General features: G+C 41.5%; 1 protein-coding gene across 6 annotated transcripts in view; it reads left to right on the top strand.

Annotated features, from left to right (window-relative positions):
- Nucleotides 1-27,735, top strand: part of HMBOX1 (homeobox containing 1) — a 1,854,813-nt gene that overhangs the window by 967,693 nt on the left and 859,385 nt on the right. For all 6 annotated transcript variants that reach the window (XM_044062711.1, XM_044062710.1, XM_044062709.1 and 3 more), the window contains one exon: nucleotides 1,039-1,149. In XM_044062711.1, coding sequence (XP_043918646.1) covers nucleotides 1,039-1,149 — 111 coding nt within the window. The remainder of the gene's footprint in view (nucleotides 1-1,038; nucleotides 1,150-27,735) is intronic.

Below are 27,735 nucleotides of genomic sequence, written 5' to 3'. Positions count from 1 at the left end.
TAGTTGTTGAGAGAAAGGTAAAGCATCCCAAGGACATTATGGAAGGAATCAACTTTGTCACCAGACTGAGCTTTGGCAGAAACTAAGATTCAATGGGCACTTTGTCTCAAAGATTGTGGAGGTTTGGGGGAGTGTCCTTTGAGGCATGTGTGGAAAAGCATGCTCACATTTTAAAGCAGTCATAGCTCATTTATGTTTAATGAAGGGGAAAAAGGAATCCCAGCTGTCTGAAATTCTTGCCAGACAGATGACAGCCCCTCCAATCCAGTGCCACTTCACAGGCCCTTAACCTGAACCTAAGTCCTGCCATGATTCTTCAGAATCCATAGTAGATATAGAGAAGGAATAGCATATATATGTGTGTGTGTATATATATATATATATATATATATATATATATATATATATATATATATATATATATATATATATATATATTTTTTTTTTTTTTTTTTTGTCCCCAATTCTTACTGTGACCATCAAGCCTCCTGTTCAGTGGCTCATTCATTCTCCTTGGGAACAACAGTCAAGTGTCAGATGTGGTGCAGTCATCTACAGTGGGTGCTTTCTGGAATTTTCCTTGCTAGGTCCCTAACATTCCTTCTGTGGCAGTGACTACCCTGTTTTGCTTTCATCACTGATACTTCCTTGCTGCCGTGCATGCCATCCCAAGTTACAGAGTTCCATGCTGCTTAAGCCTCCCATATTGTTTAACCTCTGTTCATCCTCCCTAAGGTGGATGAGTTGGCGTTTGTACTTGCACTTATTTCTCCCCCTTGCCACCTATAATATTGCTTGAGCTGCTAACCAAAATGTTATTTTTGTAGCGGAATAAAGGGCTTTATCACTCCTGAAAAGAGGGAGCTACCTTACAGTTTGATAGGTAGAGCCACCTCATGTGAAGGTGTGGAGGTTGGGCACTTGGTATTGAGAGAGAACAGTTTGTAGGTCATGAGCAGACAGTAATAATTGTCTTTTAGGAGAATGATTATCACGTAAAGAGAAAGTAAAAAGTGGCACTTTGTCTCTTTCTTTTAGGTATCAGCCAGAGTCGCATCTCCCACTGGCTTTTGCAGCAGGGGTCAGACCTAAGTGAACAGAAAAAAAGGGCATTCTACAGATGGTACCAGCTTGAAAAAACAAATCCAGGTACTGGTGATCGTGTTTTTTTTCCTTTCTTGTTAGAGATGACCATTGTATTCCTTACATACTGAAATGTCGACTATATTAGCTCAGTTTTCCTACAGGTGCTTAATATATGTATACATTTTTCTTTAAAATCTTTACCAGTCTTTTGCTGTAGAGCCTCCATGACCATCAAGTCCCCATTCCCTGTAGACCTTTTAATTTCTTCCTGTCCTTAGTGTCAAAGGACATCAGGAGAGGGAGGTAAGAGCCAAGGATCCTGTCACACTTTTGGTAGAACTTAAGGTATTTGTATCAGGATGTATATTAAGGTTTTTTTTCACAGTTTATCCACACTTAATCCCAACACACTTTATTAACCCCGTTCATCTGATAACATTTTCTAAATGTGGAGTGCAGTTTATCAACCATTATAAAGGGAGAGGGTGAAGCCGTCAATGAATGCATTTGTCACATTGTTTTTAGGTTTTTGAGATACAGCTTCTTTACAGCTTTTTTTTTTTTTGGTGGGGGGGTGTTGTTTTTTGTTTTAACATATTTATTAAATTGTCATTTAAGAAGACAGGCAAACATACAATAACAGTAAAGAAAACAAACCATTTTAACATGTTTTTATGTAAATGCAGTGTATATCACATATATTGTCTTTGGGATTATCATCAGTCCAACATTACAAAAAATTGTTGAATTCCTGCTTTCCCTTAAACCTCACTTCTTCACCTGAACATTATCATGCATGTACTGTTCGCACAATTTCAGTTTACTTCTATGTAATTTTCTCCTACCCTTTTCTAAAGATCTCTCTTTCAGTTGTTTTATATCTTTTAGAATATTCAGCGTCTCAAATAATGTTGGTGTAGACTTTGATTTCCGTTTTCTAGTAACTGCTTTTTTAACAGCCACCAGAATTAAACTTAATAAGACCTTATTATGTCTACACAATTCAGATTCTGTATCCCAGCTCAAAGAATCGTTTTCTTACTTACAGCCATTTGCTCATCCAGTATTTCTGATAAAGTACTCTGTAGGGAATTTTTTAAATCTGCTAACTCATTACATTCTGAAAACATATGCTCCCAGTTACCTATGTGTTCTTTATCACATCTCCAACATTTGCTACCTACCTGAGGAAAACTCCTTTGAAGTCTGTTTGGAGTATAAAAATACCTATGCAAACACCTCCAAGCAAGTGTCCTAAACATTCTGTACTTGGTTACATAACTTGAGAACCATACATATGTCTTTCCATTGTTTTCTTGTGAATCGCTTTTCCAGTTTCTATTCCCAGTCTTTTGTAACGTCCTCTGATTGATTCTTATAGTTATCATGCAGTATTTTATATGCCATACTAATTAGCCCTTTTTAAAATCTGCATCTGTTATAGATTCAACTAAAAACTTTACCAGGGCAAGACTTTCACTTGAACCCCCCCCCCCCTTTCCCTTTCTCTTTGCCTGTACTCTGAGATCAAGCCCAGGTAGGGAAGGGAATCTCTAGCCTGCAATCCAAATGTCTTCTTGGCCTTTTCCCACTGTAATACCTTTCCTGCTTGAGTTATTTGTTCCCGATGTCCTTCTCTTCCCATATAAAAACAGTAGAAGTCACCACAACGCCAAAATTCCACAGAAATATGTGTTTATTAATAAAAAAAAACAAGACGTAACGCTTTTGCCTGTGTCATATAGGCATCATCAAAGTCATTGTTGTATCACATAAAATCCCTTTATGTAGTCCAAACCAACCAATTAACACAAGTAATTAACTAGAAATCAGTCACAATTAAAGAAACAAAGGCTGCCTACATTCATAGTACAAAACATAAAAACTGTATTGAATGTTATTCCTCAAACAGTATATTTGCTAATCATGTACACACAGGGAAATTAATAAAAAATATTAATAAAACAACACTAGCATTTAAAAGTTGTTTCAGATTTGAATGGACCTTAATCTTAATACACTAGTCATAGAACAATTATTTATGCCTGGGGATACTGTGGCATTTAATCTCAGTTTCCACAAAGTCTCCCTAAGCTCTAGTAAAGTTTTATCCTCACCTCCCCTATCATTATGCTTTACTCTATCAATAATGAAAAAAACATTTTTGTAAACCATCACATATTTCACTGTGACAATATACAATATACAATAATTGTTTTTTCGGTTTTTCATATCCCTAAGGTGTTCTGCCATTCTATCACGTAACCTACGGGTAGTTTTCCCTACATAAAATGCAGGGCAAGTACTGCACAAGGCAATATTATACCACCATTTTAGTGTTAGAAGTGGCACGTCCTGGACACTGAATCGTGTTTCCATAACCTTCTACAGTCACATATGGGCCCTCATGTATGAATCTACAAAACCTACAAATGAAACATTTACCCATTAAGGAGTTATAACATTTATTGGGACCATCTCAAAAGTTTCCTTTAGGTTCTGCACTCTACTATAGGTCACAACAAGATGTTCACCCAACTTATTTTTCAACACACTGGTTATAGTTGGATCCCAGCAATTGTTAGTAACCCCTTTTAGTGCCACAGAATCCTGATTAAAAGGTAAAACCATTGTCTTACATTGTGGTACCACTTGACGTGCATTCATTTTCACCCCTGTACTCATTAGAACTATCTGCCCCTTGACTACACCTTTCTTTTGGTGGGCAGGGTGACAGCTGTCAAAATGTAACAGCATATTGGAGAAAGTTTCCTTTCTATAAATGTTAGAACACAAATTTCCAGTCTGACTGTGCTTGTACAGTAAAATATCCAAAAAGTTTATTTCATTTAGCCCAACATTATGGGTAAATCTCAAGAGGTTGGTGGGTGCTGCTTAAATAGGAGACAAAATCATCAATCACTTCTATCTTACCACACCACAAGATAAGGATGTCATCAAGGAAACGCACCCATAGGATAACATCTTTCATAAAAAGGGAATCGAATACAAACTACCTTTCCCATTCTGCTAGGACTAAGTTTGCATATATGGGGGCACATTTTTCCCCCATAGCCACGCAGATTTTTGTTTAAAATATTCCCCCTCAAAGTACAAAAAGTTGTTGTTCAGTACTATCTCCATCATTTCCATTAACAAATTTCTTTTAACATTGTGAATTCCATCAACATTTAAGAAACTTTCACCAAAATGTTCTAATCCAATGTTGTGCAGAATAACCGCAAATAAGTTGACAGCGTCAGTGGAGATGAACATACAGTCATCTTCAGTCGCTGTGTCCCTAAGTAACTCCAGTCAGTGCCAAGAATCCTTTAAAAATATGTTGCTTGTTAATTAGTGCTTTCTTACTAAACACATCAATGTAAGCACAAAAAAACAGAAGCAACAAAACAAACTAAATAAATAAAAATGCGCTGGCAGGTAGAGTTTCACAGGCACAAATCACTCAGGTGATGATAAACCAAAGGTGTATTTAATGATAAAAATCCACGAGAAAAACAAATAAAATGTGAGCGCTTTCGTTAAACAAGTGTTAACTTCATCAGACACCATTAAAAAGTAAAACAGCCATTTATATACATATAAAAAACACTCTGATTGGGTAAGCAAAGAGAGGCAGCTAGCTAAGCAACACTGAGACAGAACATTAATTAACCCCTTGATGACTGTGTTACAGTTGAAACTGTTGCATCTTAAGTACAACTAAAACTTGTAATTAAAAGATAAATTATTAGTCTCATACTTGTGTCATGAATGATTCTAAATAGGATAAAACTAAAACCAAAGTCATTTTTAAAATCTCATGTTAAATATTCACATAATGCTAAAATGTTTACCAAAGCCAAATACATACAAAAGTGCTTGTGCTTAACAAATGTTTTGAGATATTTTATTCCTTTCTAGGGCTTTTAATTTTAATACAGGAGAGATGGATGTCCTGTCATTTATCCCTGGCCATCTATCTGCCTGTAGTAAGATTTGCCACCTTAACTCCTTTAACTCTAACTGAAGTCCCCAGGGCTTTTTGTCACTGATGTCTACATGGTCTATTGACTTAAATGTGAAATTGTGGCCAGTATTGTCCTGAATATGCCTCGCTAAGCATTATTAATATTATTCTTTCTTATGGCATAGTTGTGTTCATAAATTCTGGCGTTAAATTTCCTTTCTGTTTTGCCTACATAAAATGCTAGGCATTGGGCACATGTAGCCATGTAGACCACTGCCTTGGAGTGACAGTTATATTTACCTTTTACATAATGGTCTATACCATTCACTGTAAATGTGCTGCCTGATTTCACCTTGGGCACCAGTTACAAGACTCACATTTATACATCCCTACACATCCTGTTCTAGTGTAGTTAGAACCTTTCCTAAGAAGGTCTTTTAAGACCTTCTTTATGTAACTATAGGTCTTTCTCCTATTTGTACCCTGATGTACAAGTCATCCATTAAAATGCCCCAGTTCATATAAAAAAATGGACATTAAGTGGTATGAGTCAGAGTTGAATGTAAGCACCATAGATCTACAAAAAGAACTTTTTTCCAACTCAAGTCTCCCCTCTTCAACTTCAGAGGGGCTGTTGTCTACTGTGTTTTCCCCAACTATGGGCTTAAAAAGCCCTACTCTTCTTTTACCTATCACTTCCTGCATAAGCTCATTGAGCAAGTCTGCTGGGTACTCCCTCCTCAAGAACATAGTTTTTAAGTTGTCACATTCAATAAGAAAATCTTTTTCTCTGGAGATCATACGGGCTGCTCGAACTAATTGCCCTTTAACTACCAACCTCTTTTGATGCTTGGGGTGGGAGCTAGTGTAATGCAGGAACGAGTTTCAGTAGGTCTCTTTCCTTTGGATCCTAGTAGCATACTTTTCATTATGTGTGTCTTTGTATAATTGGACATCAAGGTAATTCATATAATCCAGGTTAATCACCCAAGTGAACTGCAGGAATGCAGTGGTGGTGTTAAGGTATCTCAAAAACTCTTCCAAAACAACCAGTGACCCATTCCATATCAAGCTGATATCATCTTGGTATCTATTAATACATTTTGACCTTAGAATAGTACTGAGACTGAAATACATAATTTCTTTCCCAATATGCCATTACCATATTCGCGAATGCCCCACCACAAGCTGAACCCATTGCCACTCCTATGGTCTGCAAAAAGTACCTGCCATTAAAGGAGAAATAGTTTCTTAAAACAATTTCTAATAATTCCAAAATTAGATTAATTTTCTCCTGGTTAACTTTGTATAACAACAGTAGGTCACCCACCCACTTGAGACCAATTTCTAGTGGGATGACCATGTACAGGTTTTTTACATCTGTAGTGACCATGAAGTCACTTGCGTCATACCTGGTTTTGTTCACTTGTTCTAAAAAAAGCCTGCTCATGCACACTCAAATCAGCATGGGGAGGCAAGTGAGCATGCTACTAACTTTCATAATACACCTTTATGCCTCATTTCCGATTCACAGCAAAGTGAATTGAGGCAGGAAGGCACAACGCATCTGTGCATGGCAGGAATGAGGTTTTCTGACAACAGGATCTCTCAGAATGCTGCAGGAAGAAGTGAACTAACAGAAACTCTTAACAAGGACATTCCTCAGTTGGAGGAGTGGTTGCGGAATGGGGTTTCATTTAACAGAAGCATCAAACGCAATAGCCCTTCCTTGGAAGGTAAGCTGACAGATTTCATTGTTAAATTATCACGATGCAAGAAACTCCAACTGGAAAACGCCTACCTAAGGGAATGCACTAGACTTAAAGTGGTTCCCAAAGGTTTAAGGGTCTGGCGCTTTCCTACTGGTGTACAGCATGGCTCTGTTTTGTACACTGAATTAGTTAACTTATTTGATAAATGTGGGCTCAACCTTTTAGAGCTTTTAGTTAAACATAACAACAGTGAACTGGAACTCTTATTCAAAGACCTTGCAATTCTAGGCTCTGCCATCTGTGAGGATCATGAGTATAGCAACATGAAATTTGAACATTACAGGATTTACACTAGCATTGACCAGCACATAACAAAACTGTTTTTAACCACCAAAAAGACTTTTCAGTACACAATTATTCTACTTTATGTATAAATGAAACTACAGCTGACTTATTGTCTAAGGGAATGTCTTTTGTACCTGGTAAGAGATTTAATGTTGTAGACACTATGTTAGAGCTGAAACTTTATTTAAGAAAGTTGAATTTGACCTTACTACATGGTACTAGATCCCATAATAATGTCAGTGAAAGCAGCATTTTTAAGATCAGTTCTACCTACAACCCCCCTTTGCACCTGAAACTAGCAATGTATGAAAAAGTTTGTGAACTAGATCTGTATAATTTAAATAAGAACAAATACAGGCCAGCTCAAACACTTCACAACATGAGCCAAAGTGAACATGATTGTTTATTAGAACTGCAAGAACATGACGTCAGGGTTATGAAACCTGACAAAGGGGGAGGGCTTGTAATCATGGACTCTTCCACATACAGTGACAAAATGTTGGCTATGTTAGACACAGGAAATTACACAGAAGTGTCCCTTAATGAATTAAATGCAGCATATAGGAAAATCTACAGCCAACTCACTGACATATTTCTAGAAAGGCGTATCAACCTTTCCTTACATAACTATCTTAACATCATTACCCCAAGGATACCAGTGTTCTTTGGTATTCCTAAGATCCACAAGAACCTATTAGATCCACCTATGAGGCCCTTAGTGGATGGAAGACACTCCATTATCACTGCTTGCGCCCAATTTTTAGACCATGAGCTGAAGAAAATATTGCGTAATGAAAGCCAAATTTGTAAAGACTCCTGGGCTTTTTTAGAACAAGTGGTCAAAACCAGGTATGACGCAAATGACATCATGGTCACTATAGATGTAAAAGACCTGCACACGGTCATCCAACAAGAAGTTGGTCTTGAGTGGGTGGGTGACCTACTGTTGTTATACAAAGTTAACCAGGGGAAAATTAATCTAATTTTGGAATTACTAGAAATTGTTTTAAGAAACAACTATTTCTCCTTTAATGGCAAGTACTTTTTACAGACCATAGGAGTGGAATTGGGTTCAGCTTGTGGTGGGTCATTTGCGAATATGGTAAAAAGAAATTATGTATTTCAGTCTCAGTACTATTCTAAGGTCAAAATACATTATAGATACCAAGATGATATCAGCTTGATATGGAATGGGTCACTGGTTGTTTTGGAAGAGTTTTTGAGATACCTTAACACCACCACTACATTCCTGCAGTTCACTTGGGTGATTAACCTGGATTATATGAATTACCTTTATGTCCAATTATACAAAGACACACATAATGAAAAGTATGTTACTAGGATCCAAGGGAAAGAGACCTACTCAAACTCGTTCCTGCATTAAACTAGCTCCCACCCCAAGCATCAAAAGAGGTCGTTAGTTAAAGGGCAATTAGTTCAAGCAGCCCGTATGATCTCCAGAGAAGAAGATTTTCTTATTAAATGTGACATCTTAAAACCTATGTTCTTGAGGAAGGAGTACCCAGCAGACTTGCTCAATGAGCTTATGCAGGAAGTGATAGGTAAAAGAAGAGTAGGGCATTTTAAGCCCATAGTTGGGGAAAACACACTAGACAACAGCCCCTCTGAAGTTGAAGAGGGGAGACTTGAGATGGAAAAAAGTTCTTTTTGTAGATCTATGGTGCTTACATTCAACTCTGACTCATACCACTTGATGTCCATTTTTTATAAGAACTGGGACATTTTAATGGATGACTTGTTCATCAGGGCACAAATAGGAGAAAGACCTATAGTTACATACAGAAGGGGCTCAAACTTAAAAGACCTTCTTAGAAAAGGTTCTAACTACACTACAACAGGACATGTAAGGATGTACAAATGTGAGTCTTGTAACTGGTGCCACAAGGTGAAATCAGGCAGCAAATTTACAGTGAATGGTATAGACCATTATGTAAAAGGTAAATATAACTGTCACTCCAAGGCTGTGGTCTACATGGCTACATGTGACCAATGCCTAGCATTTTATGTAGGCAAAACAGAAAGGAAATTTAACGCCGGAATTTATGAACACAACTATGCCATAAGAAAGAATAATATTAATAATGCTTTAGCGAGGCATATTCAGGACAATACTGGCCACAATTTCACATTTAAGGCAATAGACCGTGTAGACATCAGTGACAAAAAGCCTTGGGGACTTCAGTTAGAGTTAAAGGAGTTAAGGTGGCAAATCTTACTACAGGCAGATAGATGGCCAGGGATAAATGACAGGACATCCAACTCTCCTATATTGAAATTAAAAGCCCTAGAAAGGAACAAAATATCTCAAAACATTTGTTAAGCACAAGCACTTTTGTATGTTTTTGGCTTTGGTAAACATTTTAGCATTATGTGAATATTTAACATGAGATTTTTAAAAATGACTTTGGTTTTAGTTTTATCCTATTTAGAATCATTCATGACACAAGTATGACACTAATAATTTATCTTTTAATTACGAGTTTTAGTTGTATTTAAGATGCAACAGTTTCAACTGTAACACAGTCATCAAGGGGTTAACTAATGTTCTGTCTCAGTGTTGCTTAGCTAGCTGCCTCTCTTTGCTTACCCAATTAGAGTGTTTTTTATATGTATATAAATGGATGTCTTACATTGTAATGGTGTCTGATGAAGTTAACACTTGTTTAACGAAAGTGCTCACATTTTATTTGTTTTTCTTGTGGATTTTTATCATTAAATACACCTTTGGTTTATCATCACCTGAGTGATTTGTGCCTGTGAAACTCTGCCTGCCAGCATTTTTATTTATTACATCAATGTAAGCAGCTTAAGGTTCTGTTTTAGAATTTCTGGCAGCTACTGTTGGTCTAAATGTAGGATTGTTAATATTTTTGTGAATTTTAGGGATTCTGAATAATGTCAAACTCACTGGAAAATCAACATTTAAATAGTCAAGTTCACTTGAATCTATCACATCCTGATGAAAAGAATCATACAGCCACCAGTCAATTTTGGCATAAGCCCTGTTTACCTCATTTGTAGAGACCCCTGTCATACACATTACCACCATTCAAAATGTACATTTTACTGACATAATCACTTTGTAACATCACAATTGCCCCACCTCCTTTATCGGGTTTCATCACCCTATATTCTCTCGATTAAGCCCACATCTTCAAACAAGCTCTTTGATTAACAGATAAATTGTCAACGAAAACATTTGGTTTACATAAAAAATTTCTAATCTCAAATTCACGTTTGTTCAGAGGTGTTTACAACAGTGTTTTGTAAAGGTATAAATGTACTTTTCCTTTGAAATGTCTTCTTTTCAGCAATATTTATATCACTTTGTGCATTGAAAAACAATGACAAATTCAATATAACACTGGTGAAAGCGCTAAGTCTTGTTTTTTTTTAATTAATAAACACTATTTCCATGGAATTTTAGCGTTGTGGTGACTTTGGCTGTTTTTTATTTTAGTTTATATATGACCCTGTGTGATTTTTTTTGTGGTTCTCCTTCTATTCCCATGTTACAGTATTCAACATATAGGTTTACTCTTCTTGCTACCCGAACATCTGGCCAGTACACAAAAGTTTTCAGTCACTGTATGGTGCATGGAATGTCTGACGTGGCTAGTGGAGCAGGGGCCATAAAAGTGACATCTGTACGCAACAACCCTCAGAACTTCTCAGCCGCCAGTTGAACGCCAGGTATTCCTGCCTTTACAGCGTCAGACTTTGAGAAATCAGATAAATGCCCCATTGGCAAACCTTTCGGTCATTTTCTTTAATTTAATGCCTTTTCATGTCATCCAGAAAGGGTAAGTGTAAGTGCAGCCATCAGATACGTCACAAGGATGCCTGCGATCAGTGTCTGTTTTGTTTGGGACAGTCACACGACTATAAGGCCTGCTCCATTTGTCAGGCGCTTGTGCCTAAAACCTTGCGCAGACATCTGCACACTCTTAACTTGTATCTAGAGAATCAAAGATTAAAATAGTAGTCTTAGGGATGAAGGGTTCTGCCCACATACCTGCTGAACCGCCAAAAAAGAAAGCCAAGACTATCAGACCTACCACTACCATTGTGCCTCCTCCGGCTGACCCTCAGCATGTGACCGACGTCAGCCTGGTAGAGAAATTGGGCTCAGCTGCCTCGGATATTGCGGGTACCTCCACAGAAGCCGCACAATCCCGCCAGGCAGGCACATCCATAAAGGTTTTTCAGAAGCCGGGGGGGAAACCAGTGATATCAGTAGGTCCATCGGATCCCTCTGATTCCTTACAGTCTCCTGATTCCAGATCTTCCTCCCTTCAGGTGCCTGCCAGGCCTCTACAAAGGAAAGAAAAGAGGAAGCATATCTCGACTCCTAGTGAAAGCATGCCTGACGGGCAGTCTTTCAGCCAAAGTTTGTTTAATGCCTTCATAGCCTTATGGCCTACCACTACAGGGACTGCTAACATCCCTCTTCCTATTCTGAGTCCAAGGCCTCAAACTAGAGACCCATCCATGAGGGAAGAGGAAGATCTATCTGATTCCTCATCCAAAGAATCACTTTCTTACATCTCTCAGCTTTCTTGTCCCTTGGGGTATGATTCCCCAGAGGAAGAATCTGTTGACACTGACTCCCCAGCTGAGGATTTGACCTTTGAAGAAACCATTACCAAGATGGAAAATCATTTTAAGTGGGAATCCTCTGAAATGACTGAGGTTCAGAAAATATATTATGACATCATTCAGATGGATTCCCCAAGCCTGTTTGCTGTTCTTCCAGTTCTGCCTATCTTCCTGGATGCCTTCTCCTCAGCATCCTTGAACCCTGACTCACAACCTCTGGCTCCACCCAGACCAGATAGACTTTATAAAGTCCCTGAAACTGCCAAGTATCTGGTTAAGTGTCCTGCAGCAGACCTTGCCACCATCTCCCTCTCCACAGATAAGGCATCAAAACTCTTACCCACCATCACCATCCTCCCTGGTGACAAAGACAGCAAAACCGTGGAGCGTCTGAGTAAGAAAATTTACACCTCTGCCACTCTGGCCTTCAGGTCTACTAACTACTAGACACACATGGCTAAATATGCCTTATCTCTACTGGAGAAAGCCTCCAAGGAATTGGCTGATACACCTGATTGTGCTTCCAAAGCTTCACTGTCTTCCCTTCGGGCCGTCACCTCCCAGGTTACCAGGCACTCTGTAAAGTGCAGTTGTGATGCTGCTGAAGCCTCAGCAAGGTCAGCAGCATCACCAGCTGCCTTAAGAAGATATTCCTGGCTACGCTTCCAACCACTAATAGATGACTTTAGGGCAAAGCTGATTGATGCTCCCCTGGATAACACAACTTTGTTTGGTGCCAAAGTGGCTGACTTGTTGAAGTCACTACAGCAGAAGGGGAAAGAAATGCAGAATTTAAAGCACCTGCTAGTCTCACCTATTCCAAAATTCCAAAGAAACTACTCAGCTAAAACACAGTTCATTAGAAAACACTCTCGCCCTGCTATCACACAAGGCCTAGAAAACCAACCAGAAAGTAAAGCCCTCCTACTAGAGCTACCCCCACCTCTAGCCAGAGGCCGCCCTTTCAAGACAGGGCAGGTAGCATCTGACTACCTACCAACCTTTCAGCCTCCTCCTCCTCCTTCTCTTCCCCTGTCGGCATGTGTCTCCCACTGTCTCCCTGTGTGGACATCCTTCACCTCAGACAAATGGGTCCTTTCAGTTATTCAAAATGGGTATTATATGACCTGGCATATGCCCCAAAGCGAAAGGGTTTCCCACAACCTCCCAAACAACAGTTTCACCTATTGCAGCCAGTACTACAAACAGTGCTGGATCAAGGCACCATTGAACCAGTGCCTCTAGCTGCAAAAGAAAGAGGTTTCTACTCCAGGATTTTCCTGGTCCCAAGAAAAGACAGTCCTTGGAGACCAATTCTGGATCCCTTTCTTCTCAACCTCTCTCTTCAGGTTCCTACCTTTAGGATGTTGACCTTACCAACACTTTTCCCTCTCCTACATGTTCTTCGTGTTTCACTGTTGCAGTCATTACATTTCGGTAATCTGCTGGCAGGTTGCCCTCAGTTGGCCTGATTAACAAAGTCTTGGGTCCTGCGTTGGTTGCTGTTCTTTCTTCCATGATGTCAGGTCATCAGGGGTATAAAACATGCAGCCGACGCCATTACATCAGTCTTTCTTGCTGCGCGGTGCCCAAAGCAGAAGCAGTTTGCAAGTGCCGGTCGGCTGACTCCTGAAATTTTCGTTTTCGAGTTTCAAAACCGATGTCTTCAACTAAAAGCTAAGTACCCCATTGGGGAAACTTTTCCTTGCTCCTTACCGATGTCAGTAAAAGTTAATAATTGCATTACTTGTGGGTAGCAAATACCTCATAAGGATTTTAATTTGTACTGTATTCCTTGCCTAGGCCCTGACCACAACGTGCCTTGCTGTCGGTTTTGTGCTAATTTTAATCATTGCACTATTAAACGTCGGTATATTTTTGCTTTTAAATATTTTGGCTCATGATTTAATTATCCAGAAATGTCGTCGGTTAGCAATCTGACTACTGGAATACCTTAAAAAAACGCAAAGAAAAAGACAGAGACAGGCCGTCGAAGGTCCAAAACTGACGACGACGCTTCTCCTAAGCCAGTTGCCAGTTCGCCGGTACTCAGTGAGGGGCTTTTGCAGCCTCTGATACCCGCTACTTTTGATTCACAGGCCTCTACTGAGACCCATTCGGAGTCCGGTACACCGCGAGATGCTTCAATTATGGAACCCGTGGATGTCTCTACCTTAGATGAGTCCGGAGCCGCTGTGCAGGCACTGGCCTCTGAGGGTGTTTCCAGGCCTACAGATTTGTATATTAGACCGACGCCATCTTCAAAACTAAGGCCAAAATCTAAATCTATGTCTAAATAACCAACGGTTGGGCCACATGTGCAGGCCCCTATGCCAAAAAAACAAATGATCAAAATGGCTGAAGATTTATAATTACTCTGATCAGGGGTAGCCAACCCCCTCCTTCTAAGAGGCATAGGCAAGACATTGATTATGAATCTTCTGAATAGGATTCTATTTCTTCTGACTCTTCTAATGAACAGGATTTGTCTATACCTACTTATGAGGACTCTGATGCAGAAGACTCCATTCCTTCTGCTTCTCCCCCTGAGGATTTTTCTTTTGGGGAAACTTTACATACCTTAAGGGAACATTTCCACTGGGAAAGTCAAGATTTCTCTGATTCTAAAAAGAGACTTAGGGATTTTCTTCTTCTTCCTCAGCATAGGTCTTTGGCTATACCTCCTGTTCTAGACATTGTTGATGATGTTTTTTCAGAATCTAGTATGGCTCCTGATTCTCTGCCTCCGGCTTCTTGTAAGCCAGACAGATACTACAGGGTTCCTGACTCTCACAAATTCCTTTTCAAAAATCCTATTGCAGATCCTGAAACCATTTCTCAGGGTCCCAAGGGCATTAAGGCATCTACTGCTAAAAATCCTACCCCTTCTGATAGAGATTCCAGGGCACTGGATAGATGGGGTAAGAAGGTTTACACTTCTGCAACCTTGGCAATCAGGGCTTTAAATTGTCAATTTCATATGCTTAAATATCAATAGCATATAATGGAACTGCTTAAACAGAAAATGATGTTAATTTCTGATTGTGTGGGAAATAAAGATTTACAGGATTTATTGCATTCAGCTGAACAAGTTGGAAAACATACTTTGCAATGTGGTTTTGATTCTTTAGATGCCTCTTGCATGGCTGCTATAACTGGGTCTGTGCTAAGAAGGCATGCTTGGCTCAAAGAGCAAACTCTGCCTGATCATGTTAAAGCAAAATTGTTGGATGCTCCTTTACAACAGGACCGTCTCTTTGGTAATAAGGCTGAAGAAGTTTTAAAAAAGATGGAAGATAAAGCTAAATCTATGCAAACTGTGAAAGATTTCTTACAAGTGCAACCTCCAAGATTTAGTAGGCACTGACCTACTAAGAACTGGTCCTTTCCTGTTCCTTCGAGAGACACTCAAGTCAAACCCAGACATTCCAAAGGCTCCAGGTTTCAGTCACAAGGGTCTTTTAGAACAAAACAATGGGGTTCCACCACCTCCAAATCTGGAAACAACAAGGCACCTCCTTATGGTAAGCAATCACAATGACTTCCCTTTACACTTACCAAGCACTTACTTTTTAGCCGCCCCTTTGGGGGGAAAACTGGCACTTCATGCAAGAAACTGGCAACTTATAACCTAGGACAAATGGTTTTTAAATATAGTATCCCAGGGATACAGATTTCATTTCCACATGTTGCCAATCCCAAACGGATGGCCAGACCTGCCCCCAAATCAGTGGGCAGAGGCCCAGAAACAAGTATTGTCCCTCATGAACATGGGGGCTATTCAACCAGTACCAGAAGAGGAAAAGGGACAATGTTTCTATTCAAGACTTTTCCTGGTACCCAGAAAAGAGAAATCATGGCGTCCAATTTTGGACTTATCTACTTTAAACACATTTCTGGACATTCCAAATTTCAAGATGCTGACTCTTCAACAGTTACTTCCTATGTTAGGCAAAGATGCCTGGTTGGTAACTATAGACTTAAAAGAGGTTTACCTGCATATCCCAGTCAGGGAATCTTGCAGAAGATACCTCCACTTCAAAGCAGGCTACTTGCATTACCAGTTCTCTGCACTGCCCTTTGGCTTATCTACTGCACCCAGGGTAAAGTACCTGGCTACAGTAATTGCATTTTGCAGGCAAAGAAATATTCAAATATATCCATACCCTGGACGATTGCCTAATTCAGGCAGAAAACAAGGACATTCTTCTAAAGCATCTGGCGTTTGTAAAAAGGGTTCTAACTTGTCTAGGGTACACCATAAACAAAAAGAAATCACAACTGGTACCCTCTCAAAAAATTACATTCCTGGGTGCAAGCTTGACTTCAATTGCCCAGATGGCTTACCTTACGCCAGAAAAGCAAATTCATTTGGTGTCTTACTTCAAGCAGGTGGCCACAAAAACCCTGCTATCTGCAAGACAAATTCTGAAAGCTTTGGGGTTCATGGCCTCCTGCATTCTTCTAATTCCATATGCAAGACTGCATATGAGGAAACTTCAGTGGTACTTAAAAAGTTTATGATGTCAACATTGTCACAGCCTGGAAACAATGATTTCTATCATACCTTGCCTGCAACTAGATTTCCTATGGTGGGTAGAGGCCTGCCACCAAAACAAGGGTCTGCCATTCACTCCACCCCCTGCCAGCCAAACCCTAACTACAGATGCATCAGACTTTGCTTGGGGGGCTCATCTGGCAGGGACGTGCATTCAGGGCAAATGGAGCCCAAATCAAATGCACCTTCATATCAATCAGAAAGAGATGCTAGCTGTACAGAATGCACTGACAGCCTTCAAGGACTACCTTCATCCAGGACAATTAATGATAAAGACAGACAACACCACAGTTATGTGGTACATAACAAGCAGGGGGGTACACACTCCTACCCCCTTTGCAGACTAGCCATGGCATTGTGGAACACATCCTTGACCTACCAAATACAGCTACAAGCTCAATTCCTGCCAGGAAAGCTGAATACTCTGGCTGACGAACTAAGCAGAAATCTCATGGACCCACACAAATGTAAACTGGAACCACGGATTTTCAAGTTGTTGACATGCAAATGGGGGAGTCCAGGCATAGATCTTTTTGCCTCACCCCAGAACTATCAGTTGGACAAATTCTGCACAAAAACTCATCACAAAAAAGCCTGGAAAGTGAATGCTCTATCATTCAGCTGGAAAAACCTATCAGTCTATGCTTTTCCCCCCTCTGCCTCTGCTCTCCAAAGTTCTACTAAATGTCAAACAGAACAAACCAAAAATGATTCTGATTGTTCCAGACTGGCCTCACCAACACTGGTACCCTCTCCTGTGCAATGTGTCACACCTTCCACCGTGGCACCTGCCTCAGACACCTTACTTACTGTCTCAGCAGAACAACCAGATTCTGCACACTCATCTCCAAACTTTGAATCTTGCAGCGTGGCTAATAACCTAAATTCACCCTTAGCATCCCTCAGCAAACCTGTCATGGATGTCATTTTGGAGGCGAGAAGGCCTAGTACTAGAAAATCTTATGCTGACAAATGGAAAAGATTGTGTGCCTGGAATCACTCACCAGGAATAAGAACAGCAGTGCCCAATATTCCTCAGATTTTACAATACTTAACTGAGATGCTTCACAAGGGCCTATCCTTTTCTTCCATAAAAATCCATTCCTCAGCCATTTCAGCTCATTACAACACAGAACCTCCCCTCTTCTCTCATCCTCGGCTAAAGCAGTATCTCAGAGGGGCCAAAAACTTAAGACCACCCAGGAGAGCCCCAACCCTGCCTGGGACTTCAACTTTGTATTGGAAAAACTCACTCTCCCTCCTTTCAAGCCAGCCACTACTGCAGACTTAAAATTTCTCTCCTGGAAAACAGCTTTCCTTTTAGAAGTCACTTCAGCTAGAAGCATTTCTGAATTACAGGCTCTTATGGCAGTGGAGCCTTTCAGTATATTTCATGCGGACAGGGTGTCTCTCAGGACCAGTCCATCCTTCATGCCTAAGGTGGTATCCAGTGTGGCTCTTAATCAGACCATTCATTTGCCAACTTTCTTTCCCAATCCACAGAACAAGGGGGAGCGGATTCTGCATTCATTGGATGTACACAGACAACTTAGATTTTACTTAAACAGGACAAAATCTCTAAGAAAATCTGAACAACTACTGGTGGCATTTGCTGCAGAGGCAGAGGGAAAGGCTGTTTCAAAGCAGACTATTTACAAATAGGTAAGCCATTGTATTCGTTTCTGCTATATGCACCATGGTAAAACTTTCCCCCAGGGGACCAGATCTCATTCCACCAAGGCTGCATCTACTTCCACAGCCTTTCTCAGAGGTGTTCCTACCAGAGACATTCTAGAAGCTGCTACCTGGAGCTCAGTTCATATGTTCACCAGACATTACCATTTACCTTTCTTCTCTAAATCCAGAGCTGGCTTTGCCACTGCTGTCCTGCAGGGCCTTATAGCTGGTCCTAATGCTGTATAAATCCATCCTCCCAACCATAGCTTTGTGAATCTACCCAAATGTAATGACTGCAACAGTGAAACACGAAGAACATAGTACAGTTGTGTAGACTTACCATAAATGTAGATGTTCGAGTGTATTCACTGTTGCACTCATGGTTACCCTACCTCCAGCCGCCTGTTTTCCTCTTACTGTACCTCTACTTTCTTTTACTATGCTTAAAAGACTTGTTGGTGTATTTGCTTTTGTTTGGAGTTATATTTTTTGTGTTTTTTAATATATATATATATATATATATATATATATATATATATATATATATATATGTACAGGTTCATACTAGGCTATCTGCCCTAGGGCATTTATAAGCCTAGCCAGAGTTGTGTGGCTTTCACCACCCCTTAGGTTGAAGAATACTATACCCATTAGTTTGCCGTGCCTCTGTCCAGCAGTGATACAGAGATGATCCCTGGGGTAAACCTACGATCTCCCATCCACTGGTCAAGATTCCTCTTGAACAGAGCCAGCGAGGTGCTCTGTCTCACATGGACCGGGATTCTGTTCCACAGCATATGGAGTCTCTGGGTGATGAATCTGTCCCTCCAGCACGTCCTATTTATATCTGTGTTGAGGTTTAAGTCTCTTGCTCTTGTGGCTCTGGTGGATTTGGATTTTTTGAGGTGGAGCATGTCCATTAATTCCGGGTTGGACATGGCCTTGTATGTCAGGCACAGGTCACCTCTGAGCAGACGGTATGCGACTGAATAGAGCTGGAGTTTCTTCAGTCGGGCAGCATATAGCATATTTTTGAGCCCCTTTATCCTTTTGGTGAGGAACTTTTGGTGTCTTTCCAATTGCTGCAGGTGTCGGGTAAGATACATTCCGAATGGGGCATTGTACTCAATCATTGGTCTGATAAGTGAAGAGTACAGGGGAACAATGACCTCCCTTGATCTGGATGTGAATCCCTTCATAATCTTGTGGGCAATGTAGAAAGTCCTCCTAACCACTTTGGCAATGTGAGTGTCAAAAGAAAGGTTACTGTCAACTTGGGTCCCCAGGTCCCTGATAACCTCTTCTGTGCTTAATGGATTGCCACCTATGTGGTAACTTGGGGTTACCTTGTTTTTACCATTTTTTGGTGTTTAGCTTAAGACCATGGCTCTGGCACCAGTTATCCATTTCTATGAGACCTCTCTGAAGGATATCTGTGTCTGATGGATTTTCAACTATGGCGCCCAGTTTGCAGTCATCTGCAAACTTTGTCAGCCACAATCCTCCTATGTTTGCCTGCACTTCTAAAAAGTAGATGCCGAACAAGAGGGGGCCCAGGACTGAGCCCTGTGGGACACCGCTTGTGACCGGCTTGGAGTCTGACATGGCACCAGCAACTCTAACCCTGTGGGTTCTGTCCTTGAGCCAGTTTGCAACCCATCTTGTGACATATGGGTTTACATATAAGCTGGTGAGCTTTTCTATGATACCCGAGTGGGGTATTGTGTCGAAAGCTTTTGCAAGGTCAGGGTAGGCTGTGTGAACTGCCTTACCCTCATCAATGGCCTTGGTGACTGTTTCAAAAAAGTCGACCAAGTTCAAGAGGCATGGTCTGCCCTTGACAAAGCCGAATTGGGTAGGATCCAATGTCTGTAGGTCCCCTATGTCTTTATTTATGAGTTCCATTATGATCCTCTCCATAGCTTTGCAGACCTGGCTTGTTAAGCTTATGGGGCGGTAATTACCAGGGTCCATAGAAGCACCGCCTTTGTGGAGTGGGACCACAGTTGCCGTACGCCACTCTTTGGGTATGTATCCTGTGGTAAGGCTAAGATTAAACAGCAGCCTTATATGTGGGTTTAGTTCCTCATTGAGTTCGTGTAGCACACAGCCGGGGACACCATCCGGTCCCATTGATGCTGTGTTTTTAGCTTTAGAGAAAGCAGCTCTCACCTGGGCATTTGAGATGATTGGGAGGCTACACTCTGCTGGGATGGATATTTCTCCTTTTGGGGGGGAGGGAAGAAATTTTCACTGAACCTGTCTGCCAGTATGTTTGCAATGTCTGTGGGTTCAGTGATTTTTGTATCATTTTGGACTAATTCTGAGCATATCTGGGAGTTTCCACCCATATTTCTAACATAGCTAAAGAAGGCCTTATGATTGTCTTTTGAGTCCTTGGCGATTTTTCTCTCAAAGTTGGCCTTGGATGATTTTATGAGTGATCGTAGTTTTTTACTAGTATTGATCAGAGATGTCTTCCCTTTTAGGGATTTTGCTCTGTCTTCTAGTAGCTTTCTCCTCTTGTTGTAAAGTTTGTTTATGGCTGGGGTCCACCAGATCGGGCGCTTGCCTTTGGTGGAAAGGGTCTTGATTTTATTTGGGATTGCTTGATCCATGTAATCCTGGAGGTGCTCGTAGAAAGCATTTGTAAGGGATTCAGCAGCGTGGGTTGTGGTTTCCAATGGCTCAGGGGCCTTGAAGGATACCACACCAGTCTTAAGAAGTGTGAGGTTGGCTTTTGAGAAGTTCTTCACTGTGGTCTTTTTTGTTGGGGTGGGGGCGGGATGTGGATCTCCAGTGAGATTAGTTTATGGTCTGATCTCACCAATGAGGGATATACTTCCGGTGTGGAGCATTTTGTCCCCATGTTTGTGATGATCAGGTCTAGTATATTTTCACCTCTTGTGGGAATGGTGACAAGTTGTTCCATAGCATTTGAGTTTATGAACTCCAGGAACCTTTGGGCTAGGGTATTGGGGCTTGAGTAATGTTCCCAGTCTATGTTTGGGTAGTTGAAGTCACCCAATATGATGGTGTTTGGAGAGACATTTATACTCTCCAGTGTCTTCAGGAAGCCTGTGTGGGGTTCCTGAGTTTGAGAGGGTGGCCTGTAACATGCTACAAACTGTAGAGCAGTTTTGCCTATGGTTAATTGCACCTGAATGGTCTCTGATGCTTCGTGAGTTGCCACCAGCCTGGAGGTGTGGGTATCCTTGATGAATATGGATACACCCCCCCCCCTTTTGTGGTACGGTCTGGGTTTTGGAGGCCGGAACGCATGATATGAGGTAAAACCTGATAGTGCCGGGGTGCTCTCAGGAGCCTTGAACCAGGTTTCAGTCACAGCACAGACATCGATGTTCTCCATACTGAGGAGGGCTTCGAGGGCGTGCATCTTGAGATTTAGACTTCTGGCATTGAGCAGCATTACCCTTAGTTTTTTTCCATTATTGTTTTCTAGGGCGGTGGGTTTAGAATTTGAGCCTTGTCTAAAAAAGGCACTATGGGGGTGGCAAGAGCCTTTGCCAATATCCGGAAAACCCAGGGGTGACAGGTGCAAGCCGTCCCTTGCCGTCCCTTGCGAAGCAGCGTGGCTTCTTAAGCATGTCATTCCAGACAGACAGACATTGGATCCCCTTAGAATGACACCAGAAATTAAGCCAATTATTAAAATTGATCATTTTGTCTCTGTATTGTGGCATCATTCTTGGTGAAGGTAGGATACTGCTCAAGGTCAGGGTCATACCAGCCTGGGCTACATAATCTGAGAGCTCCTTTATGTCTCTTTTCATGTAGTCCAGGGAGTGTCTCAGGTCATTCACACCGGCATGGACAATGACTGAGTCATACTTGTACTTGCTGTGGAGTGACCTGAGTGCTTGTGTTATGTGGTGGATTCTAGCGCCCGACAGGCAGATTACTGTGACCCTCTCCTTGTTCAGTCTGGTGAGTGGGACGTCAGTGTGTCTGACTATGGAGTCACCTATGACAAGTGTGTCTGGCATTGTGTTTGGCCTTAAGGGCTGTGACTGATTTGCACACTGACTTTGTGATCTATGTGTTGCTTGTGTTATGTCATGAGGTGGCAGTTGTTTGGGTGTCTGCTTTGGAGGCCTCTGCTGTTTTGGTAGATTTTTGATCAGTGCCTCCGAGTATGTCTTTGTGTGTTTATGTGTTTGATTTGTAGTTGTGATAGTTCTATGTGAGACTGGGTTTATGGTGTGTGTGGTTACCTTCTCCTCCTGTCTGGTTTTGCCAGTCCTGAGTTGAGAGAGCTCAGCCTCCAGTTTGGCTATATAGTTGCATCTCTCGCATGTATTTGTGTTTTATGGGAGGAGGAGAGGGTTGTCTGTGTACATGAGGCAATTGTAACATTGCCTCAATATTCCCAGATTCACCAGCTGAGCAGGAGAGGACGCTAGCAACTGACCCTTTGACATGCTAGAAGAAAACTGAGAAACTTCCTTCTATCCAAGTAAGGCAATGGACAACACAGGAACTACAACACAGCCCAGGATACAGCAAGGCCTGTAAACTGGTCTAACTAGTTTAGGAAAGGCAGGAAAACAAGGAATATTTTTTTGTTTTTTTTGTTTTTAAATAGAAACACACAGAAATGCAGAAAAGGCAATAAGTCAGTAGTACAGGCTAGCACACTTTAGTGGGCAGCCAAACAATTAAATTAAACAGCAAACAAACACTTTTCGACTTGAATTAGACTAATTTCGACTAAAATGTACTTTTAAGTGCAGATAATAAAAAATGCAGTAAATAACTATGAAAACAGTTAAAGCTTGCTCTAGGTAAGCAGTAGAAGGTAAAACTTATATAAAAAAACAGCATGATACTTAATCAGGAAAGCAGTCGCTTTTTTTCAGTTCTCTGTAGCCAGGAAGACTCAACAGGACCACGTGGAGCTGTGTCTGAGCAATATGGCTTCAAAAAAATGCCAGAGGCAGATTTTAACCAGGGAACTTCAAAAGAGCTAGAAATGGTCCAAAATGACCAATTACTACAGCTTCTTGTGCTGAGGTCACTTCCCTCAAGGACAGGTAGGCTATTCAAGGCTCCCCACTCCCACTGGTGAGCTAAGAAACTTCCTTCTATCCAAGTAAGGCAATGGACAACACAGGAACTACAACACAGCCCAGGATACAGCAAGGCCTGTAAACTGGTCTAACTAGTTTAGGAGAGGCAGGAAAACAAGGAATATTTTTTTTTTGTTTTTAAATAGAAACACACAGAAATGCATAAAGGCAATAAGTCAGTAGTACAGGCTAGCACATGTTAGTGGGCAGCCAAACAATTAAATTAAACAGCAAACAAACACTTTTCGACTTGAATTAGACTAATTTCGACTAAATGAACTTTTAAGTGCAGATAATAAAAAATGCAGTAAATAACTATGAAAACAGTTAAAGCTTGCTCTAGGTAAGCAGTAGAAGGTAAAACAAATATAAAAAACAGCAGGATACTTAATCAGGAAAGCAGTCGCTTTTTTTCACTTCTATGTAGCCAGGAAGACTCAACAGGACCACGTGGAGCTGTGTCTGAGCAATATATATATATATATATATATATATATATATATATATATATATATATATATATTTTGCTTCCCACTTGGGGGGCACCTGACATCTGGGGCAAGAAAAACTGATGTAATGGCGTCGGCTGCATGTTTTATACCCCTGATGTCATGGAAGAAGGGACAGAAGCCGACGCAGGACCCAAGACTTTGTTAATCAGGCCGACTGAGGGCAACCTGCCAGCAGATTACCCAAATGTAATGACTGCAACAGTGAATACACTCAAACATGTACATTTATGGTAAGTGTACACAACTGTGCTTTCCCCAAGGATTTTTGACCACCTTAGATTATAAAGGATTCCTACCTTCACATTCCTATAAAGCCCACCTTCAGGAAGTACCTGAGGTTCTTGGTGGGCCCTTCTCACTAATAGTTCTTTGCCTTTTTTGGGCTTTCCACATCCAGGATATTCACCAAATGTTTGGCTCTAGTGATTGCCTTTTGCAGGACAAAGGGAATCCAGATATTCCCTTATCTGGATGACCTGCTGATGCATACAGACAGCAAGGAGACCCTCCTGCAACACATACTCCTTGCTATTTCCCTCCTACGGTCCCTGGGAGTTCAGATCAGCTTTCCAAAATCCCACCTGTAACCTTCTCAAGACATTGTCTTCTTGGGGTGCAGAATTCGAACACATATTATGAAAGCCTACCTGCTCCACCAAAAGGTAGAGAGATTGACAGAACACCTACTTCTGGTCCTTCAGGCAACAGAATTCACAGCAATGAAGTACCTCAGGTTCCAGGGCTACATGGCAACCACTAGCCCCATGATGTTCATCGTGTTACACTGCTGCAGTCATTACACTTGGGTTATCCTGCTGTCAGGCGGTCCCTCAGTCGGCCTGAGTTCCAAAGTCTTGGTCCGGCGTCGGTTGCTGTCACTTCTTCCCTGACGTCAGTGCGACAGGGGTATATAAGATGCAGCTGACGCCATTTTCTTCAGTCTTTCTTGCCGTGCGGTGCCCGAAGCAAAAGCAGTTCGCAAGTGCCGGTCGGTCGACTCCTGAGATTTTCATTCCGAATAAAGAACCGAAGTCTTCTACTAAGCTAAGTATCCCGTTGGAGAAACTTTTTCTTGTCTCAGACCGATGTCAGTAAAAGTTAATAACTGTATTTCTTGTGGGAAGCAGATACCTCATAAGGATTTCCATTCTTATTGTATCCCATGCCTAGGCCCAGACCACGATGTCACAGGTTGTCGGTTTTGTGCCAGGTTTAACAAGCGCACTATTAAACGTCGGTTTGATTTTGCCCGACATTATTTTGGCAGAAAATTCAATTATACCATGCCGTTGGAACTACCGACAACCGGAACACACAAAAAGCGCAAAGACAAGGACAGGCATCTGAGGCCCAAAACTGACGACGAAGCCTCTTCTAGGCCAGTCGCCGGTTCTCTGGTTTTCAGCGAGGCGCCTTTGCAGCCCCTGATGACCGCTTCTTCAGAACCTCAGACCACCTCTTTCTCCCACGTGGAGATGGCTGGGCCTTTGGACGCACCAGATTTACAGCCTACTGAGACTAAACCTTCAGAGGGATCCGAAGTAGCTGAGCAACCCGTAGCTTCAGAGGGTGTTTTCAGACCTACTCAGTTAACCATTAAATCTTCTCCTAAGTCTAAAACTCCTTTAAAAACAAAGAAACACATTCAACATTTACCAGTACAGGCCTTCATGCCTAAGAAACAAATGCTCAAAATGGCCGAAGACTTAATTACTCTGATCAGGGGGTCCCATCCCCCTCCTGATAAAAGGCCTAGACAGGATGCAGACTATGACTCATCCGACCAGGTATCCATCTCTTCAGATTCATCTTCAGACCTAGGATACTCTTTTACCCCCCCTATGAGGATTCTGATGCTGAGGAATCAATTCCTTCAGCCTCTCCGCCAGAGGACTACTCCTTTGGGGAAACCTTGCATACCATGAAGGAGCATTTCCTTTGGGAGGGCCAGGTTTATTCATAGTCCAAGAAAAGACTCAGAGAGTTCCTTTTATTACCTCAACACAGACCCCTTGCTATTCCGCCAGTGTTAGATATTGTGGATGATGTGTATACTGAATCCAGTTTAAATCCTGATTCTTTACCTCCTGCTCCAGTTAAGCCAGACACATACTACAGAGTCCCTGACTCTCACAAATTTCTTTATAAAAGCCCTGCTGATGACCCTGAAACTATTTCTCAGGGTCCCAAAGGGGTAAAGGCCTCCTCAGCAAAGAATCCAGTCCCCTCTGACAGAGATTACAGAGTATTAGACAGATGGGGGAAGAAAGTATATACATCTGCAACTTTAGCAATGAGGGCTTTAAATTGCCAGTTTCACATGCTAAAATATCAGCAATACTTGATGTCTCAGTTGAAAAAAAAAATGCTTCCAAACTCAGATCCTCCTAATTATAAAGAAATGCAGGATTTATTGCATGCAGCTGAACAAGTGGGAAAACATACTTTGCAATGTGGTTTTGATTCATTAGAGGCCTCCTGTAGAGCAGCAGTTACAGGATCTGTCATTAGAAGACATGCTTGGTTAAAAGAACAGACGTTACCAGATCATGTTAAAGCAAAATTATTGGATGCACCTTTGCAGCAGGATGTTTTATTTGGAGTTAAGGCAGAAGAGGTATTAAAGAAAATGGAGGATAAGGCAAAATCTATGCAAACGGTGAAGGATTTCTTACAGGTTCAGCCTCCTCGATTCAGCAGAAATTGGCCAACAAAGAATTGGTCCTTTCCAGTTACAGACAGACCTCAAAGGGGCAGATACAGACGTCCAAGAGGTAGAGGTCAACCACAAGGACCTTACAGGCCTCGACAATGGGGTGCATCAACTCAGAAAGAAGGGGAAGACAGGCCTCAACCTTACAAAATAAAAAGCCCCAATGACTTCCCACTACAGCTGCCAAACAGTTCTCTCTTGGCAGCCCCCTTGGGAGGAAAACTGGCACTTTTCTGTCAGAATTGGCATGTGATCACCAAAGACAAATGGGTTCTGAACATTGTATCTCAAGGTTACTGGTTCCACTTTCACACTCTGCCAAGACTAAAGGGAATGCCAAATCTGCCACCAATTCAATGGGCAGAGGCTCAAAGACAAATTACAGCACTCATGGACATGGGAGCTATTCAAGAGGTACCAACAGAGGAGCAAGGACAAGGATTTTACTCAAGACTCTTTCTGGTTCCCAGAAAGGACAAAGCCTGGAGGCCCATTTTGGATCTTTCTTCTGTAAACACTTACCTGGATGTTCCAGAATTCAAAATGTTGATACTACAGCAGCTTCTTCCCATGCTGGGCAAGAAAGCTTGGCTCGTAACTTTGGACCCCAAGGAGGCATACCTGCATGTCCCTATCAGACAAAACTGCAGAAGATACCTCAGATTCATAGCTGGTTCAATGCATTACCAATTCTCTGCACTGCCTTTTGGCTTATCTACTGCGCCCAGGGTTTTCACAAAGTGCCTGGCACCAGTAATTGCATTTTGCAGACAGAAAGGAATTCAAATTTATCCGTACCTGGATGACTGCCTGATTCAAGCAGAGAGCAAGGACATTCTTCTAAAGCATCTGGCGTTTGTAAAACAGTTATTAAGTTGCCTAGGGTACATAGTAAATGAAAAGAAGTTAAAACTAGTGCTCTCAGAAGAGATAATATTCCTGGGTGCCAACTTGAATACAATGGCCCAGATGGCTTATCTCACGCCAGACAAGCAAGGACAACTGACTCAATATTTTCAATTGATGGCAACAAAGACCCAACTCCCTGCAAGAAAAATTCTGCAGGCCTTGGGTTACATGGCATCTTGCATACTACTAATTCCATATGCCAGACTGCATATGAGGAAACTACAGTGGTACCCAAAGAGTGTCTGGTCTAGCACTGTCAAAGTTTGGAAACAGTAATACCACTAATTCCTTGCCTTCAGCAGGAGTTTCGATGGTGGGCTCAAGCATGTCACCTCAACAAGGGACAGCCTTTCACTGAACCCACAGCCAGGCAAACACTGACAACAGATGCATCGGATTACGCCTGGGGAGCACACATGGCAGGAAAATGTAGTCAGGGCAAGTGGCCCGCAGAACAAAGGCATCTTCACATCAATCAAAAAGAGATGCTAGCTGTACAAAATGCCCTTATAGCTTTCAAGGACCTTCTGCATCCAGGACAAC

The sequence above is a fragment of the Protopterus annectens genome, chromosome 2.part1 (assembly GCF_019279795.1).
Source record: "Protopterus annectens isolate FY-2018-M chromosome 2.part1, PAN1.0, whole genome shotgun sequence".
Lineage (NCBI taxonomy): Eukaryota > Metazoa > Chordata > Ceratodontiformes > Protopteridae > Protopterus > Protopterus annectens.
This window is presented reverse-complemented; position numbering and strand designations above follow the sequence as displayed.